The 17,164-nt window shown below is 39.1% G+C and overlaps 1 protein-coding gene across 1 annotated transcript in view; it reads right to left on the bottom strand.

Annotated features, from left to right (window-relative positions):
* LOC133663730 (obscurin-like protein 1) overlaps nucleotides 1–16,176 on the bottom strand; it is a 102,340-nt gene extending 86,164 nt beyond the window's left edge. The window contains exons 1-2 of the mRNA XM_062068421.1: nucleotides 15,162–16,176; nucleotides 313–582 (exon numbers count right to left, since the gene is read on the bottom strand). Coding sequence (XP_061924405.1) covers nucleotides 313–582; nucleotides 15,162–16,176 — 1,285 coding nt within the window. The remainder of the gene's footprint in view (nucleotides 1–312; nucleotides 583–15,161) is intronic.
* Between the last annotated feature and the right edge of the window lie 988 nt (nucleotides 16,177–17,164).

Here is a 17,164-nt window from a genome sequence, read left to right as displayed (position 1 = left end):
ATGTCTCTTAAAACAATTGGAATCGAATCGAAAAGAGGAACCTGGAATCAGAATCGTCCGAATAAACAGAAGTTGCCGTTTCTAAGTCTTTTATGTCATATAACACAGTAAAAATGTTATTATGGATTCAGGATAATCATAACCAGGTTCTTGCTGCCAATGGAGTTTCCCAACCAGGTGGTGTTACAGGATACCATTTCAGGATGATATACAGTAGTGTATTTTTATCAATAGAGTAGTTAGAGTGGAGCCATATAATTATGTGGTGTTGAGGATTCCTTTCAGATCCAATTATCTGATCTTACGGTTTACCTTTCACTGCTACCTCAGCAATGCTTCTCCCACCATCAGGCATCTCACAAAGATAAATCCCGTCATCATCAACTCCGATGTCACGGATCGTTAGTCGGCGTTTTGTTCCCCACTCCTCCATTCCATATTTGGCTCCTGGCTGTAGTCGTCGATCCTCCAGATACCATGTGATTGGAACGGAGTCTTCTGGAACTTCGCACTCCAAAACAGCCAAGTCCTGCTCCCATACTTCGAGATCAATGAGGGGCTGTTTGAACCGCACAAGAGGCTCTGGCACAGTGGAGGAAAAAAAAAAAAAAATTGTTTAAACCAAAGTCCTCTTTGCTGGTGTGTGATAAAGCCCTAATGTCCTACCAGACTTCCTGTACATGGCATTCCTGCGTAGCAAACAAGATGAGCAAAATGATGAGACAAGGATGTGGAATGGGATGATCATTAACACATTGAGGGTGTTAGATTGGAAATAAAGTGTTCGTAACTGACACCGTCAGTCTGTAGCGGACAGTTGCAAACCAAAGAACGTGGACTGCACTCACCCGTTGTGCAAAGCCCCTTCATTGAATTGTCCAATTAAATCTCAATTCGTAAATAGCTAACAACATCCTTTTAAAGTTGACTTGGAATCTACCAATTTCATAGTTACAATTGAAGGAATTTCAGAGTGTTTTTTGTTTCGCAATACCATACAGCAGGGGTGTCCAAACTTTTTCCACCGAGGGCCGCATTCTGAAAAATCAAAGCAAGCGGGGGCCATTTTGATATGTTTTATTTTAAAAACCAATACAATATATGTATAAAACATATACATCTAGGCTTCCACTCAGGCTTGATCTCGGGGACCCCAAAGGGTTTTGGTCAAAAAAATATAAAAAAATGTGTCATTATTCAGTATTATCATTTTTATTATTATTCAAGTTTTAAATCTTGAGATCAACATTAGGTCTATCTGTCAATATAACGGTTTTAAAGATTTAAGTTGTATGCTCTTGTCAAAGAAAACCCAGTTTTTTTTATGGAAAAAATACAAAATATGCAATATTTTCACACAATAAAGTTTTTAAGTGGAATATTTGAGATCATATAATAATTGGAGCCTTAAAAAGGTCAATAACTCATAACAACATTGATTTTAATTCATTATTATTTTTTGAGCAATGACACTTAAAAACAAATCACACTAAAATTATTGGGGATCCAAATAAATATAGTGTTAAAAAATAAGTTCTATTTTTTTTTTACCGTTTACTTTTAACACAATAATCTCGAGATCAACTTCAAATCTATCCTTCAATTATACGTTTTATTGTTGTTTATGTTGTTCGTTTTAGGCCCTTCATTATAAAAAACAGCTCAGTTTTTTATATGGCAAACACAAAATATGCAACATTTTCTCCCAAAATATCTCAGATGTGACGTAATTGGAGCCTTGAATAGGGCAAAAATTCATAATGACATTGAAGAAAGAAACAGCCTTCATGGCAGCTTTGTGTTATTAGAGTAAACATTGCGACATTTTCTTGTTACATTTCACCTGTTTGCTCTTTTATACCACTTATCATGTTTTTAATTTTTTTCAATTGTATTTTTAAAATGTGCCGTGGGGCCGTTAAAAAATGACCTGCGGGCCACAAATGGACACCCCTGCCATATCGTATTTACAAGACTAGATGTATGACAGTAATGTGGGCAAAATCATGGTGAAAAAAAAAAATTACAACAGAAAATAAATGTATAAATCAAGGATCGGCAACCCAAAACGTTGAAAGAGCCATATCGGACCAAAAATACAAAAAACAAATCTGTCTGGAGCCGCAAAAAATGAAAAGCCGTATATAAGTCTTATAATGAAGACAACACATGATATAAGTGTCTTTATTAGCTATAATAGCCTACTATTAAAATGGCCATGTGTCGCAGGCTGAAGCAAAATCTTCGTCGACAGAAATGTTGAAATGTAATATTTATTCTACACATTTTTACAGCATTAGAAACCATTAGTAAATCAGAGGCTACTCAGAAGGTGAGATAACTCCTGGAAATTACGGGCTTTTAATGGCCAAAGGTATAAATGTGTGTGTCCAAGTTGAAGGAAATGGCAGGCCGTCTTCTTTTGATAGATTTATTACAATCTTTGGCAAGCTCGGTAATGTTTGCTGTGGTCTGGAACAACATGGCACACAAACAACATATTAAATAAGCTCAAATATACCTACAAATGAGGCATAATGATGCAATATGTACATACAGCTAGCCTAAACAGCATGTTAGCATTGATTAGCTTGCAGTCATGCACTGACCAAATATGCCTGATTCGCACTCCAACAAGTCAATAACATCAACAAAGCGCACCGTTGTGCATTCACGCACAGTATAAAACGTTTGGTGGACAAAATGAGAAAAAGAAGGGGTGGAAGATTTTACATGTAAACAAACTGTTGCGTCAAAGTCCACACTATGGTGAGTTCAAGAACCGCCGAAATTAGTAGGACAAAACGATGTTCACCAAATACTCATCAGTGAAGCACACACACAAACATATTAAACAGTGGGATTTCTAACAATTGGGAAGGTTTGTGTCATGTTTGTCCTCAAACAAAAAACATACTAAAACAAAAATAATATTTGTGGAGGGGGCCGTGGCCTGCGGGTCTGCCGCGGAACGGGGTGTGCAAGGACCGGCCTCGAAGACAGCGACAGGTGAGTAGATGGCCCAGGTGGCCCTTGTTATCTAATCACCTGTCGCCTTTATTAGCAGCAGCCGGAACGAGACACGTGGTTTGAGGTAGGAGTTGGAGAGAAAGAGAGACACACACACACGGAGAGCGCATGCATCAACACGCCTGGAAAAGACTGCTGAAAAGTAATCCGGACTGTTGAATGAAAATAAAAAGACTATATTCAAACTGTCTACCGGGCTCACAAAGACCTATCGGACTCAGGAGAACCCTCGCAGCAGAGAGACGTTTACAATATTTTTCCCCCATCTTTTTCCATTTTCAAACCTTTTTTAAAAATGCTCCAGGGAGCCACTAGGGCGGCACTAAAGAGCCGTGTGTTGCTGACACCTGGTATAGATAATGTATATAAATATTTGTCAATTCAATTGTGTTAACATGTTTCTGTATTTGATTTAGATCCTTCTGAACATGTAAAAATCAGGGAATTTGCACTTTTCCTGATCAAAGACAAAAGTTGGCGGAACTCTGATTCTGTGACGTGTGGTGACCTTCACGCCACGTGACCATGGCCGCCTTAATGCACGGTCTTACCTGGGCTTTGTGTAGCGATTGTGTACTCACTCTCTCGGCTGCATTGTTTTTTCCTGCTGTTAGGGGCGAGCGTCCTGACTACTGAACATAAATATATTTTAATTATGGATTATATCTTTGCTTTGTTGCTGTCTGTTTAGTATAATTATGAGGTTTTTTTCTGAACTGTCTTTTCAGAGCAGGGGGGTTGAGGTTTGGGGCGGAAGAGCCCCAAAACCCCCTCAGCCCGCAGCCCCCTCTGAGGCCACGACAGCCCTGCACGAGAGGCTTTGATGCTTTTGGAAGTTTTTTTTTTAAACGTATAATTGACATTTCTCTGATCCAGGGGTGTCCAAACTTTTTTCACTGAGGGACGCACACTTCAAAATTACAGCATTTGATGTTTAATTTTCAAAACCAATATTGGTTTATATATATATATATATATATATATATATATATATATTAATAATAAACAATATTGTAACCCTTAGGGCTCGCCTCAATTTTGGTAAATGTTAAAGGTCCCGGGGACCCAAAAGGGTCTCAATCATTAAAAGTTTAAAAACAATATATATACTAAACACATTTTTACATTATGTAGATTAACTTCAGATATATCTGTTGCCATGAACTTTTTATTTGTTTATGTTTTAATGCCCTTTTTTTTTTCAAAGAAACCCTTTAACATGGCAAAACCACAAAATATGCAACATTTTCCCCAAAACATTTTTAAAGAGGGAATATTTAATATGAAGTAATTGGAACCTTAAATCGGTAAATAATTGATTTTGGTTAATTATTTTATTTTTTTAACAATGACATTTTAAAGAAAATCTGACTAAAGCTTTCTAGTATCAGATCCGTAAGCCCCCACTCATAAAACTGTGAAAAATTAGTCATAATGCATATCAATATATACAATTTTTATTTTCAACGCTTAAATCTCTTGATCAACTTCAGATTTATCCACTCATTATCACTTATTATTATTATTTTTTAGCTATGCCAGTTCTAAAACAAAAAACTGCCTGCATGGCAGCTTTGTGTTATTAGTGTCAGTATTGCAGCATTTTCTCGTTACATTACACCTGTATCTTTCATTACACTTTTTATATATTTTTTTTAATGGTATTTACAAAATTTTCTACGGACCGCACGTCGGACACCCCTGTCTAATAAATGTTAAGACAGGTCGCTCATTAAGATAACAAGAAATGATTACCATGAATTGATTTACGTGGGCCCCGACTTAAAGAAGTTGAAAAACGTATTCGGGTGTTGCCATTTAGTGGTCAATTGTACGGAATACCGTGCAATCTACTAATAAAAGTTTCAATCAATCAATCAAAATAGAAGGCTATAATTTACTTACATAATCATGACTTTCATTATCAAATACTTTGTTACAGCCTATTTATTTACCTTTGTAAAATTATCAACCATTTGGGGTCTTACCTTTTTATTTTTATGTGAATTAAATGTGCCTGTCCTTCTCTTAATTTGTTGTAAAAGTATGATCGCCTTCTGTTTTGTCTGAAAGTCCAGTTTGGAGAAGTTCCGGAGCTTGGATACATAATCTTCTATATTGGCAACCAGATTCAGTCATTCAGCAAAGCAATGAAAAAAATTGTGCTTGCATCTGTCTCGTTTCAGCTGGCTTCTTCTCTAAAAAGAGACAGTAACAACCAGCACCTACTAGCTCGTGTACGCCCCCCCTCCTCTTCATGGTGAGTCAGGGTACTACAGCACCTCGCAGCATGATTGTTGTGTATTATTTATAGTCTAATTATCACCAATAACAATGTCACACTTGCATTAAATACACTACGCAGGCTGTCAATTCCACAGTGTATAAACTAGAAGGCCATGGTGTAAAATTGTTTCTGCAAACATTACATTGGCGATATTTGATCAGGAAATGTGCAAGTTAATTGATTTCTACTTGAGAAAAATTATGGTTTTAGTTCATTTCAAACATGCTTACAGTTACGATATGGTACATAACATACTTACTGTTTGTTGTTACGACATGACAGAAACGATTGTAATCAAATCCTACAGAAACGATTGTAATCATAAAGGAAATACAATCGTAACACAGTTTAATGGACAAATTAGGGCTGTCTCTAAATAGTCGAAGAGTCTATTCTATGATTGGAATCGAAGGAGTAACCTTGCGGGCGAATTGGGGGGCGATCAGTTAATACCTGCTGGGACCCCTGCATACAGCATGTGTACATTGACTGCATTCATCAAGTCTTCTTTAAAAATTAGAAAAACGACAACTGTGTGCAGACAAATAGCTCTAAGAGAGTAAGAGATCAATCTTAGTTTCGACTGTCATTGCTTCCAGGTTAGGCACGTCGCTAAAAGAAGCTGGTGTGTTTTTGCCTATTAATATATTTATATATTTTTGTCTAAAACAGTGGTTCTTAACCTTGTTGGAGGTACCGAACCCCACCAGTTTCATATGTGCATTCACCGAACCCTTCTTTAGTGAAAAAAAAAATGTTGTTTTTTTTCAAATTCAAGACACTTATATGTTTTTGGTAACACTTTAGTATGGGGAACATATTCTAAGTAACAAAGACTTAATTTAGAATTTTTTGGACACAAGGGGAACATATTCTAAGTAATAAAGACTTAATTTAGAGTTTTTTGGACACTAGGTGAACATATTCTAAGTACCAAAGACTTAATTTAGAGTTATTTGGTTAGGGTTAGAGGGTTAGGGCCAGGGTTAGGGTTAAAATAAGGCCATGCCGAATAAGGCATTAATAAGTACTTAATAATGACTAGTTAAGAGCCAATATGTTACTAATGTGCATGTTAATAAGCAACTAATTAATGGTGAATATGTTCCCCATACTAAAGTGTTACCATGTTTTATTATTGGTGCACAAAATGAACCGTGCATGAACATCACCTTGTTCAAAGAACAAAACCAACACAGTGCATAAACTCACAACAAATTACACACCTGCAAATCAGTGTGACTTCTGCTGTTGCCGTATCCGTAATACGCCGATAGGGAGAAGTTTTTATTTACATGATGAGTCGGGTGTGTCTTGACCTCCGCCGAACCCCTGAGCCTGACTCACCGAACCCCTAGGGTTCGATCGAACCCAGGTTAAGATCCACTGGTCTAAAATAATATTTTACTAATAGTGTAGGGAGAATGTTTCCACATCGGACGCGCTGCTCTCAGACACGTAGCTCGACGTGACATTGTACGCCTCTGGCCGGCTATAATGCCGCCCTCGGCCCCGGTGCATGGTACTCGCCGAAAATCCGACATTGCGAACGAGGATGAACCGCCTCGCCCCAAAGGTGTCGTTCTCCTTTTGCAAAAGTAAGGTTTTCCGCTGGTTTACATACAGAAACTTTGTTACAACTTTTACTTCCTTTATTTAGTCAAGTTTAATGTCTTCTTGGTGCTGCGCGTGTAACCCCTTGCTGAATGCACTGTAATCATAGTGAGCTCAAGCCTCCTGAACTCTGTGTTTGTTGTAATGATGGACAGGAGACGTGAGTGATGTTATCAATCAATCATCAATCAAAGTTTACTTATATAGCCCTAAATCACGAGTGTCTCAAAGGGCTGCACTGTTTATTTCCTGATGTGGAATGGAATGTCCACCTTGATCATGGACGTACTAAACTGGCGGCTGTAATGCCAGTCCAGCCTATTTATAGCCCGTTTCTGTTAAACGCTCCAGAGAAGAGGACCTCACAAATTGTGGTTTGCCGTAAATTCCGGACTATAAGAAGCTACTTTTTTCCCGAAACTTTCATCAGCCGTACTGCCGTGTTACACTTACCGTTTGGAAACAATCAAATTATGTAAATAAACATTTACAGACTGTTTTTGTGTAAATAACTCTATTCACAACGGATAAACACTATATTGCCAAAAGTATTTGGCCAGCCATCCAAATGATGAGAATCAGGTGTCCTAATCACTTGGCCCGGTGTATAAAACCAAGCACTTAGACATGGAGACTGTTTCTACAAACATTTGTGAAAGAATGGGCCGCTCTCAGTGATTTCCAGCGTGGAACTGTCATAGGATGCCACCTGTGCAACAAATACAGTCGTGAAATTTCCTCGCTCCCAAATATTCCAAAGTCAACTTTATTATAAGAAAAGTGGAGAGTTTAGGAACAACAGCAACTCAGCCACCAAGTGGTAGGCCACGTAAACTGACAGAGAGGGGTCAGCGCATGCTGAAGCGCAGAGTGCAAAGACTTTCTGCACAGTCAGTTGCTACAGAGCGCCTAACTTCATGTGACCTTCCAATTAGCCCACGTACAGTACGCAGAGAGCTTCATGGAATGGGTTTCCATGGCCGAGCAGCTGCATCTAAGCCATGCATCACCAAGTCCGATGCAAAGCGTGGGATGCAGTGGTGTAAAGCACGTCGCCACTGGACTCTAGAGCAGTGGAGACACCTTTTCTGGAGTGATGACTCACACTTTTCCATCTGGCAATCTGATGGACCAGTCTGGGTTTGGAGGTTTCCAGGAGAACGCTACATTTCGGACTGCATTGTGCCGAGTGTGAAATTTGGTGGAGGAGGAATTATGGTGTGGGGTTGTTTTTCAGGAGTTGGGCTTTGCCCCTTAGTTCCAGTGCAAGGAACTTTGAATGCTCCAGGATACCAAAACATTTTAGACAATTCCATGGGATGGCACTTCAAGTTCATATGTGAGTAAAGGCAGGTGGCCAAATACTTTTGGCAATATAGTGTATCTACGGCCTATAGTCCGAGACGGTTAATATATTGTAAAATATTTTATTCTTCTAAAATTCAGCGGGTGCGGCTTATATCCGGTGCGCTCTATAGTCCAGAAAATACGGTAGCTTTTTTTTTAAGGTGGAAAAAGTCGCAAATGAGCACTTTGTTTTGTTCACTTTAATGAAAGACTGTATTCCTTCTATAAGTACCTTGAATTCACTTTAGAATATTCACTGTACAAGTGTTAGGGCACATCTATTTGACGTTATTGACCCCTGGTGACCAGTCAGTGTACACTACTACGTATCACCCTATGTTTATTTCTGTTTTTTAAAAAGGCCAAAGATTTGACTTGATCGTTAACAATTGTCATAATCTTACGTAGCAGGTTTCACTATGAAAATCCTTGGTCAAAGACAGCCCTAAGACAAATAATAATACACAGTAGGTAAGTAAAGTACACAGTAGGTAGTAAAAACCAGAAGGTAGCATCTGTGAGCAGATAAAACGGTATCATTTCTTTTTCTTTCGGACTTATCAGGGTGGTAGTGCATTTTTAATGCGTCCATCTAACCCAGGGGTGTCCAAAGTGCAGCCCGGGGGCCATTTGCGGCCCGCAGGTCATTTTTTTACGGCACATTTTAAAAATACGATTGAAAAAATATAAAAATCATTAAAAGTGGTATTTAAAGAGCAAACAGGTGAAATGTAACAAGAAAATGTAGCAATGTTTACTCTAATCACACAAAGCCGCCATGCAGGCTGTTTCTTTCTTTAAAAAATAATAATGAATCAAAATCAATGTCATTATGAATTACTGACCTATTCAAGGCTCCAATTACGTCACATTAAATATTTTGAGATATTTTTTGGGGAAAACGTTGCATATTTTGTGTTTGCCATGTAAAAAAACGAGCTGTTTTTTTTAAAGAAGGGCCTAAAACGAACAAACAAAAAACATAAACCACAAAAAAACTTAAAATTGACAGATAGATCTGAAGTTGATCTCGAGATTATTGTGTTAAAACTAAACAGTAAAAAAATAATAATTATAATTCATTTTTTAACACTTTAATGAGTAGGACCATTTTGGATCCCCTACAATTTTAGTGTGATTAGTTTTTAAGTGCCATTACTCAAAAAATAATAATGAATTAAAATCAATGGTGTTATGAGTTATTGACCTTTTTAAGGCTCCAATTATTATATACTCTCAAATATCCCACTTAAAAATGTTATTGGGTGAAAGTATTGCATATATTGTGTTTTTTTCAATAAAAAAAAGGGTTTTCTTTGACAAAAAGAGCATACAATTTAAATCTTTAAAAAATGTTATATTGACAGATAGACCTAATGTTGATCTAGAGATTTAAAAACTTGAATAATAACACAAATAATAATACTGAATAATGACACATTTTTTATATTTTTTGGACCAAAACCCTTTGGGGATCAAGCCTGAGTGGAAGCCTAAATGTATATTTTTTATACATATATTGTATTGGTTTTTAAAATAAAAAATATCAAATTGCCCCCTACTAGCTTTGATTTTTCAATGTGCGGCCCTCAGTGGAAAACGTTTGGACACCCCTGATCTAACCTAAAACTAACCCAGACCCACTGTATTTTTAAAAAAAAATTATTATTATTTCATTTTATACTATTAAATATGTTATTTTTCGTCATGAAAAGGGATGCTGTGCTTTACGTGCCTCCCATGATGATTGCACATTTCTTCATTAAGTGTGTTTCATGAGGTAGTCTCGTAAGCGTGACATCATTATCTTGAATAAATCGACAATAAAGTGCAGAAAAATGCAAAGCGTACGTGAGCTGAAAGGTGCCTGTCGCTGCTGCCCGTTTACGGAGAGGCGGTGCGGCTGAGATTTTTAAAACCAAAAGAAAAGAAAAAAGAGCGGCTCATATAATTTGTTTATACAGATAAAGATAAGACCACAAACAGTTTTCAGTTTTTATCCCCAAAATTAGATGGCACAAAGATGTATTAGGCCTAAGTGTGTTATTCTCTTACAGTGAATTTGGAAAGCATTCACAGTGCTTCACTTTTTCCACATTTTGTTATGTTAGCACCTTGTTTGAAAATAAAATACATTCATTTTTGTCCTCATAATTCTACAGCAGTGTTTCCCATAAACTGCCGAGATACCTGTGGCGGTGGGGGCGTGGCTATGGGCGTGGTCACCATGACATCATCGAGTAATTTGCGTAATTTACTACAATGATTTGATTTTCTCTAAAAAGGCTAAAAAAATGTATACTTAGTAATTAATAATAACAGTTTTGTTTTAAACGTCCATCCATCCATCCATCCATTTTACAATATACTTACAACACTTTATGTACATATTTATATACAGATTTAAACAATAAGTTATTCACTGAAATATATTTATTAATTGTGGTTCTTACAAAAAATTAGCTTATAAAATATAAAAGCTAAAATGTCTCAAAGCTCAGCCCCTTTAATTATTGCATACTAAATAATTTAACTTTAGCCTACCACTACAACCATATTATTTACCAGCAACATAAAGTGAAACAGAGGCAGAGGTGTCCTGCCACAGTCAGTAACAAAAAAACAGAAAACAGTAGTGGTCGTAGATAGACACAGAGCTTCATCAAACATCTGATCCACTGAACAAAGAGCTCCAAAAATCTTGAACTTTAGACTGCCATCAGTTTTACTCCCTACACTTAACCATGTGTTTCCTACTGCCTGCAGACTTTGCACCCTTTGTTATATACACATTTTGTGTTTCTAATATAAATACATTTAATAAAGTCAAATACCAATAAGGCACCAAGAGAAGTATCCTACACTTCTCTTTTGTAAAGTAAATCTGAACAGCCGATATGGGCATCTACATCAATTATATGATTTGCCTGAGAAGCTGGAGAGGACAGTTTCGCCTATCATTTTTGTAGTTTTTTTAGTTGTATTTAATTTACATACAAAATAAAAACTTGCACCCTGTCATAATGTGGTACTGTCTGTAGAATTTAGAGGACAAAAATGAATGTATTTAGTTTTAGAATGAGACTGCAACGTAACAAAATGTGGAAAAAGTGAATACTTTCGGGATGCACTGCATCTCTGCTACATTGTAACGTTTTCCGCAATGGTGTGCCGTCGGGGCCAGCAAGGCCTTCTCTGCTTGCCTAACATAACCAGAAATCATGATCATAATTGAAGATGAAAGTAATGTTTTAACTAGAGATGTCCGATAATGGCTTTTTTGCCGATATCCGATATTCCGATATTGTCCAACTCTTAATTACCGATTCCGATATCAACCGATACCGATATATACAGCGGTGGAATTAACACATTATTATGCCTAATTTTGTTGTGATGCCCCGCTGGATGCATTAAACAATGTAACAAGGTTTTCCAAAATAAATCAACTCAAGTTATGGGAAAAAAAATGCCAACATGGCACTGCCATTTTTATTATTGAAGTCACAAAGTGGGGGGTAGCGGGGGGGGTATATATTGTAGCGTCCCGGAAGAGTTAGTGCTGCAAGGGGTTCTGGGTATTTGTTCTGTTGTGTTTATGTTGTGTTACGGTGCGGATGTTCTCCCGAAATGTGTTGGTCATTCTTGTTTGGTGTGGGTTCACAGTGTGGCGCATATTTATAACAGTGTTAAAGTTGTTTATACGGCAACCCTCAGTGCGACCTGTATGGCTGTTGACCAAGTATGACTTGCATTCACTTGTGTGTGTGATAAGCCGTAGATATTATGTGATTGGGCCGGCACGAAATTGCAGTGCCTATAAGGCACGCCCCCAATATTGTTGTCTGGGTGGAAATCGGGAGAAATTCGGGAGAATGGTTGCCCCGGGAGATTTTCGGGAGGGGCACTGAAATTCGGGAGTCTCCCGGGAAAATCGGGATGGTTGGCAAGTATGACTGGGAGACGCAATCGCTCTGTACTTCTCCCTACGTCCGTGTAACACTCCGTACAGCGGCGTTTTAAAAAGTCATAAATGTTACTTTTTGAAACCGATACCGATAATTTCCGATATTACATTTTAAAGCATTTATCAGCCGATAATATCGGCAGTCCGATATTATCGGACATCTCTAGTTTTAACTTATCTAAAAGTATTCATATTCTCTTCATGTCATTTTATGCTCCTTCCACTGCTGTTGTTTTTAGGTTAGAGTTTTTATCCAATCAGAATTCAGCTAGCTTATGTTGCCATGCTGGTCTTCAGAATTAACAATGCGGGCGTTTGTGCACACTGTAAGTGAACGGGCACATACAGTTGATAGATAATTGCAATTGCCAATCAGATCACGAGTTGTTGTCAGTAAGACCTTCTAGCTGGCCTCACGTTGAAAGTGACATTTACGCGTCCTGTGATTGGATACTCACTTGGGAGTCCCAAGTGAGTATCCAATCACAAGTTGCCAAAACAGGAAGTGGCACCGGAGCCATAGAAAGCCACAGAAAACTAACTGGTGCTCACAGAGAAGGAGAGCAAAATGTTGATTAGGTGGCAGATATACAGTGGGGCAAAAAAGTATTTAGTCAGCCACCCATTGATTGTCAATGGGTGGCTGACTAAATACTTTTTTGCCCCACTGTATATTTGCAAGGCCATTTTCAAGAAGGATACTTAAAGAGTAACTACATCTTATGAGACGTAGTCGGCCAACACCGGAAGCTATCCCGGCGGTGAAATTGTTTGCCCGCCACTTTCACACGAAATGAACTGACTACGACAGACTACCGACTACGAGTGGTACCACTGGCTTGTACGGCGTCGAATGGGTGCAACAAATTGTGAGTTCAAATATTTTATTTCTTATTTTTTTCCATGTTTCATTTTTTTTTTATACAATTCTTTTAATTTTGACATTACCACGTAAGACATGTTTTAATTGCTGAAGCTGGTTTATTGAATGTTAAATGCGCCGAAAAATAGACCGTTTTGTACACTGTTGAGGGGATTCAATGGACAGGAGTGTGCAAGTGTGTTTCTGTATAGCAGGGGTGTCCAAACTTTTTTCCACTGAGGGCCGCACACTGAAAAATTTAAGCATGCGGGGGCTATTTTGATATTTTTCATTTTAGAACCTTAACAAAATATATGGATTTTTTTTTTTTTAACCTTAAGGGCTCCCGGGGACCATAAAGGGTCTCAGTCATTAAAATGTAAAAAATAAGTCAAATTGTTATTATTTTTTATTTAACGCTTACAGTAAATCTTTATATCAACTTCAGGTTGATATAAAGTAAAAAAAAAAAAAAAAAGGTTTTATGCCTTTTCTGTCAAAGACAACTTTGTTTTTTATTGTAAAACTGAAATATGCAGTATTTAGTAATTAGAGCCCTAAAATATCAATAATGCAGGACACCATTGATTTTAATTCTTTAATATTTTTGAGTAATCACAGTAAAATGTTAAATAAAATCCTACTAAATATATAATGGATCCAAAAGGTCCCCACTCATAAAGTGATACATTTTTATTAGTTGTTTTTTTTACTTTTAACACTTAAATTACGAGATCAACTTCAGATATATCTGTCGATTTTACGTTTGAAATATTATTTTTTTTGTATTATGCTCTTTTATCAAATAAAACTTTGATGTTGTTTTATGGCAACCACACAATATATGCAATATTTTTTCCACATAAAACATTTTAAAGTGACATTTTTTAAGCAATAATTCATTGTAACAGAGATTTTCTGTCTTTTTTTTTTTTTTGTGCAATGGCAAAAAAAACAAAAATAAACAAAGACAAAAGAAAAGAAAAAACTGCCTGCATGGCAGCTTTGTGTCAACATTGCAACTTTTTCTCGTTAGATTTCACCTCATTCCACTTTTTTTAAATGTTTATTTTAAATTTTTGCAATACTATCAATTTTGCAATTTTTGCAGAATGTGTGGGGGGCCGGTAAACGATTAGCTGCGGGCCGCAAATGGCCCCCGGGCCGCACTTTGGACACCTCTGCTGTATAGTATCTCCAGCCGTGTACATGTGGTGTCCTGGGCATGACGTTAAAGTGCATCCGGCAGTGGAGGCTCCTCTATGGGGTTTTGGGGCTCTAGGAGGTTAACCCCTTTACTACTGTTACCCCAGTTAGCCCTTGGCAAAGGATACGGTGAAGACCTCAACGGCGGAACAGGCGGAAGACGGTAGATTTAAGAACCACCACAACGGCTGCGATGGCGGAAGAAGGCTGCAGCAGAAAAGGGTCCCCAGTCGTCTTGGACTCCATGCCACTGGACCCTGACCCGATTCTGTCAATGGTCGTGTGGTGACTGTCTGTGCACCAGTTTCCCCACGTTAAACTAAGTCACGCACAGGCATCCTCCATAAAGGGATACACCCCTACCAGGAGGATCGTCACACTCGTTCGAGTGACCGCCGATGATGATGACATGTGGTGACATAAATGACGGTATTTTGAGAGGTGAAGTCGGACTAAGTAGGACATCACTGAAGTCCTGGGTGAGAAACGCACGGCCCGCTACTGGTTTTCAGTATGTCCTTTGAGATTGGACTTCTCAGTGCCATGTAAGAAATATGATCCTCATCCTTCTCTCTCTCCGTCTCCCAGTGATTCCACAAGCTCAGTGACTTTGCAGACATTACACTGCTGCTGGCATATACCTAATGAGCTCAGTGCACCTTCTTGGACACATCACACTGATGTCATTCCAGCATCAAATGAAAGGAAATCCTATCCAAGGACTCGACACCACACACACGCACGCATCCCTCTCAATCTTTACAGGCTGACAGCGGGTATAAATTCACTTTCTGACTGGTGTGTAATAGGCTTCAGTAAATAATATCTCAAAGTAATCTTTGACTTACCCTTTACTGAGAGGTGCACCGCACTGAGGGTTTGGCCCGCTGTATTGGACGCTGCACAAACGTAGACTCCGTTATCCTTCTGCTTGCAGTACCGAACCTTGAGTGTAAAGTATCCTTCTCTATCTTCGTATAACAAATAACGCCTTCCAGATAGTATGAGCCGTCCATCCTTTCTCCAAATTATTTCGGGTTTGGGTTTTCCAGTCACAAAACAGCGGAATTTTGCATGTTTACCCTCTGTCACGGCAAACATCTTCACCCTGGTCGACATGGTCGTCGTTTCGTCTTTGTGTTGATTGGACAGCTGCCTGCTGCTCCTGTGTTTCCCTTGATGAGCTTTCCTGTGGCCGTTGGCGTAGCCGTTCCGGTTCCCGTCGTCCTCGTGTCCGGGGCCCGCGTCGACAAGCAACACGGCTCCTGCCAGTGCTTCCCCGGACTCGTTCCGCGCCTTACATGTGTATACGCCGCCATCCGGCGCACGAGTCTTAGAGATCTTGAGCTGGAACCAGCCGCCGTCCTGGTAACTCACACTGAAGTGAGTGCTTTCAAATATTTCGCTGAGTTTCCTGCCGTCCTTCTCCCAGGTAACTTCGGGTCGCGGGTTCCCCCAGACCTTACAGGAGAAGACCGCGTCTTCTCCGCGTCCAACACGAGTTGATAAGGGTTTGATGAGGAATCGTGGTTTATTCTCCTCTCTTAACTCTATCTCTTGTGCCTCACCCTCCACCTTCAGTGTGGCAGCTGCGTATGTTTCGCCAATGCTGTTTTTGGCTTTGCATATGTACTGCCCGCTATCCTCTATGGCAACTGTAGGTATGATCAGGTTGTAAACATTTCCATCCTCAAAGACTCTGTATCGTCCTTGCAGGTCGATCTTTTCATTGTTCCTCTCCCATAAAACTGCAGGTCTTGGATCACCACTGATCTGACACTTCAGGACCGCATCCGTTCCGCTCTGCACCACCACTGGTCTGGGATACGCCAGGAAGCGCGGTGCACCACCAAACACATCCATGTTTGCTCCGTCAGCCTAGTTTCAGGTACAGCTGCTCAGGACAGCCAAACTATTCACAGGCCACCGGAACAGTCCCGATCCTTCAATGGAAATTTCTAAAAAATAAAAAAAAATACAAACATTTTAAATGGAGTAATTTTATATACAGTGGAACCTCAAATTAAAGCGCCTCTATTTGCAAACTTTTCAATTTACAAACTTTTAGGCCGTGCCAAATGTGAACGAATAATCTCTCTTTGAACAAACCCTTCATTCATTAATTGTTTTCTTCCGCCTGCAAGCAAAGAGCAGGCCGCGGCTTTTCAGTGAGGAGGCGCACCTACCTAGGTTCCATTCTAAAGGCTAACCTTTCCTGTGATAAAATGGCAACCAAGGTAATCAAAAAGGTTAACCAACGAACGAGATTTCTCTACAGAATCTCCTCTCTGGTCAACAAAAGCACCTTGAGGATTCTGGCGGGAACTCTCGTTCAACCCTTTTTCGATTACGCATGCACCTCCTGGTACCCCAGCACCTCCAAAACCCTCAAATCTAAACTCCAAACATCTCAGAACAAGCTAGTCAGGTTACTTCTAGACCTCCACCCCAGATCCCACCTCACTCCTACCCACTTCTCTAAAGTGGGCTGGCTCAAGGTGGAGGACAGAGTTAAACAACTTGCACTGAGCCTAGTCTATAAAATCCGCTACACCTCCCTGATACCGAAGTACATGTCAAACTACTTCCTTAACGTAAATGACGGCCATAACCACAACACCAGGGGAGCTCCACTAACCACGTTAAACCCAGATTCCGAACTAACAAAGGTCTTAACTCATTCTCTTTCTATGCCACATCAATGTGGAATGCGCTCCCAACATGTATAAAAGAAAGGGCATCTCTATCCTCCTTCAAAACCGCAATAAAAGTTCACCTCCAGGCAGCTACAACCCTAAACTAACACCCTCCCCGGATTGCTAATAATCAAATGTAAACAATCAAATGCAGA

Source organism: Entelurus aequoreus, linkage group LG13 (assembly GCF_033978785.1).
Source record: "Entelurus aequoreus isolate RoL-2023_Sb linkage group LG13, RoL_Eaeq_v1.1, whole genome shotgun sequence".
Taxonomy (NCBI): Eukaryota; Metazoa; Chordata; class Actinopteri; order Syngnathiformes; family Syngnathidae; genus Entelurus; species Entelurus aequoreus.
The sequence above is the reverse complement of the archived record's forward strand: the minus strand, read 5'-3'. Positions and strand labels throughout refer to the sequence as shown.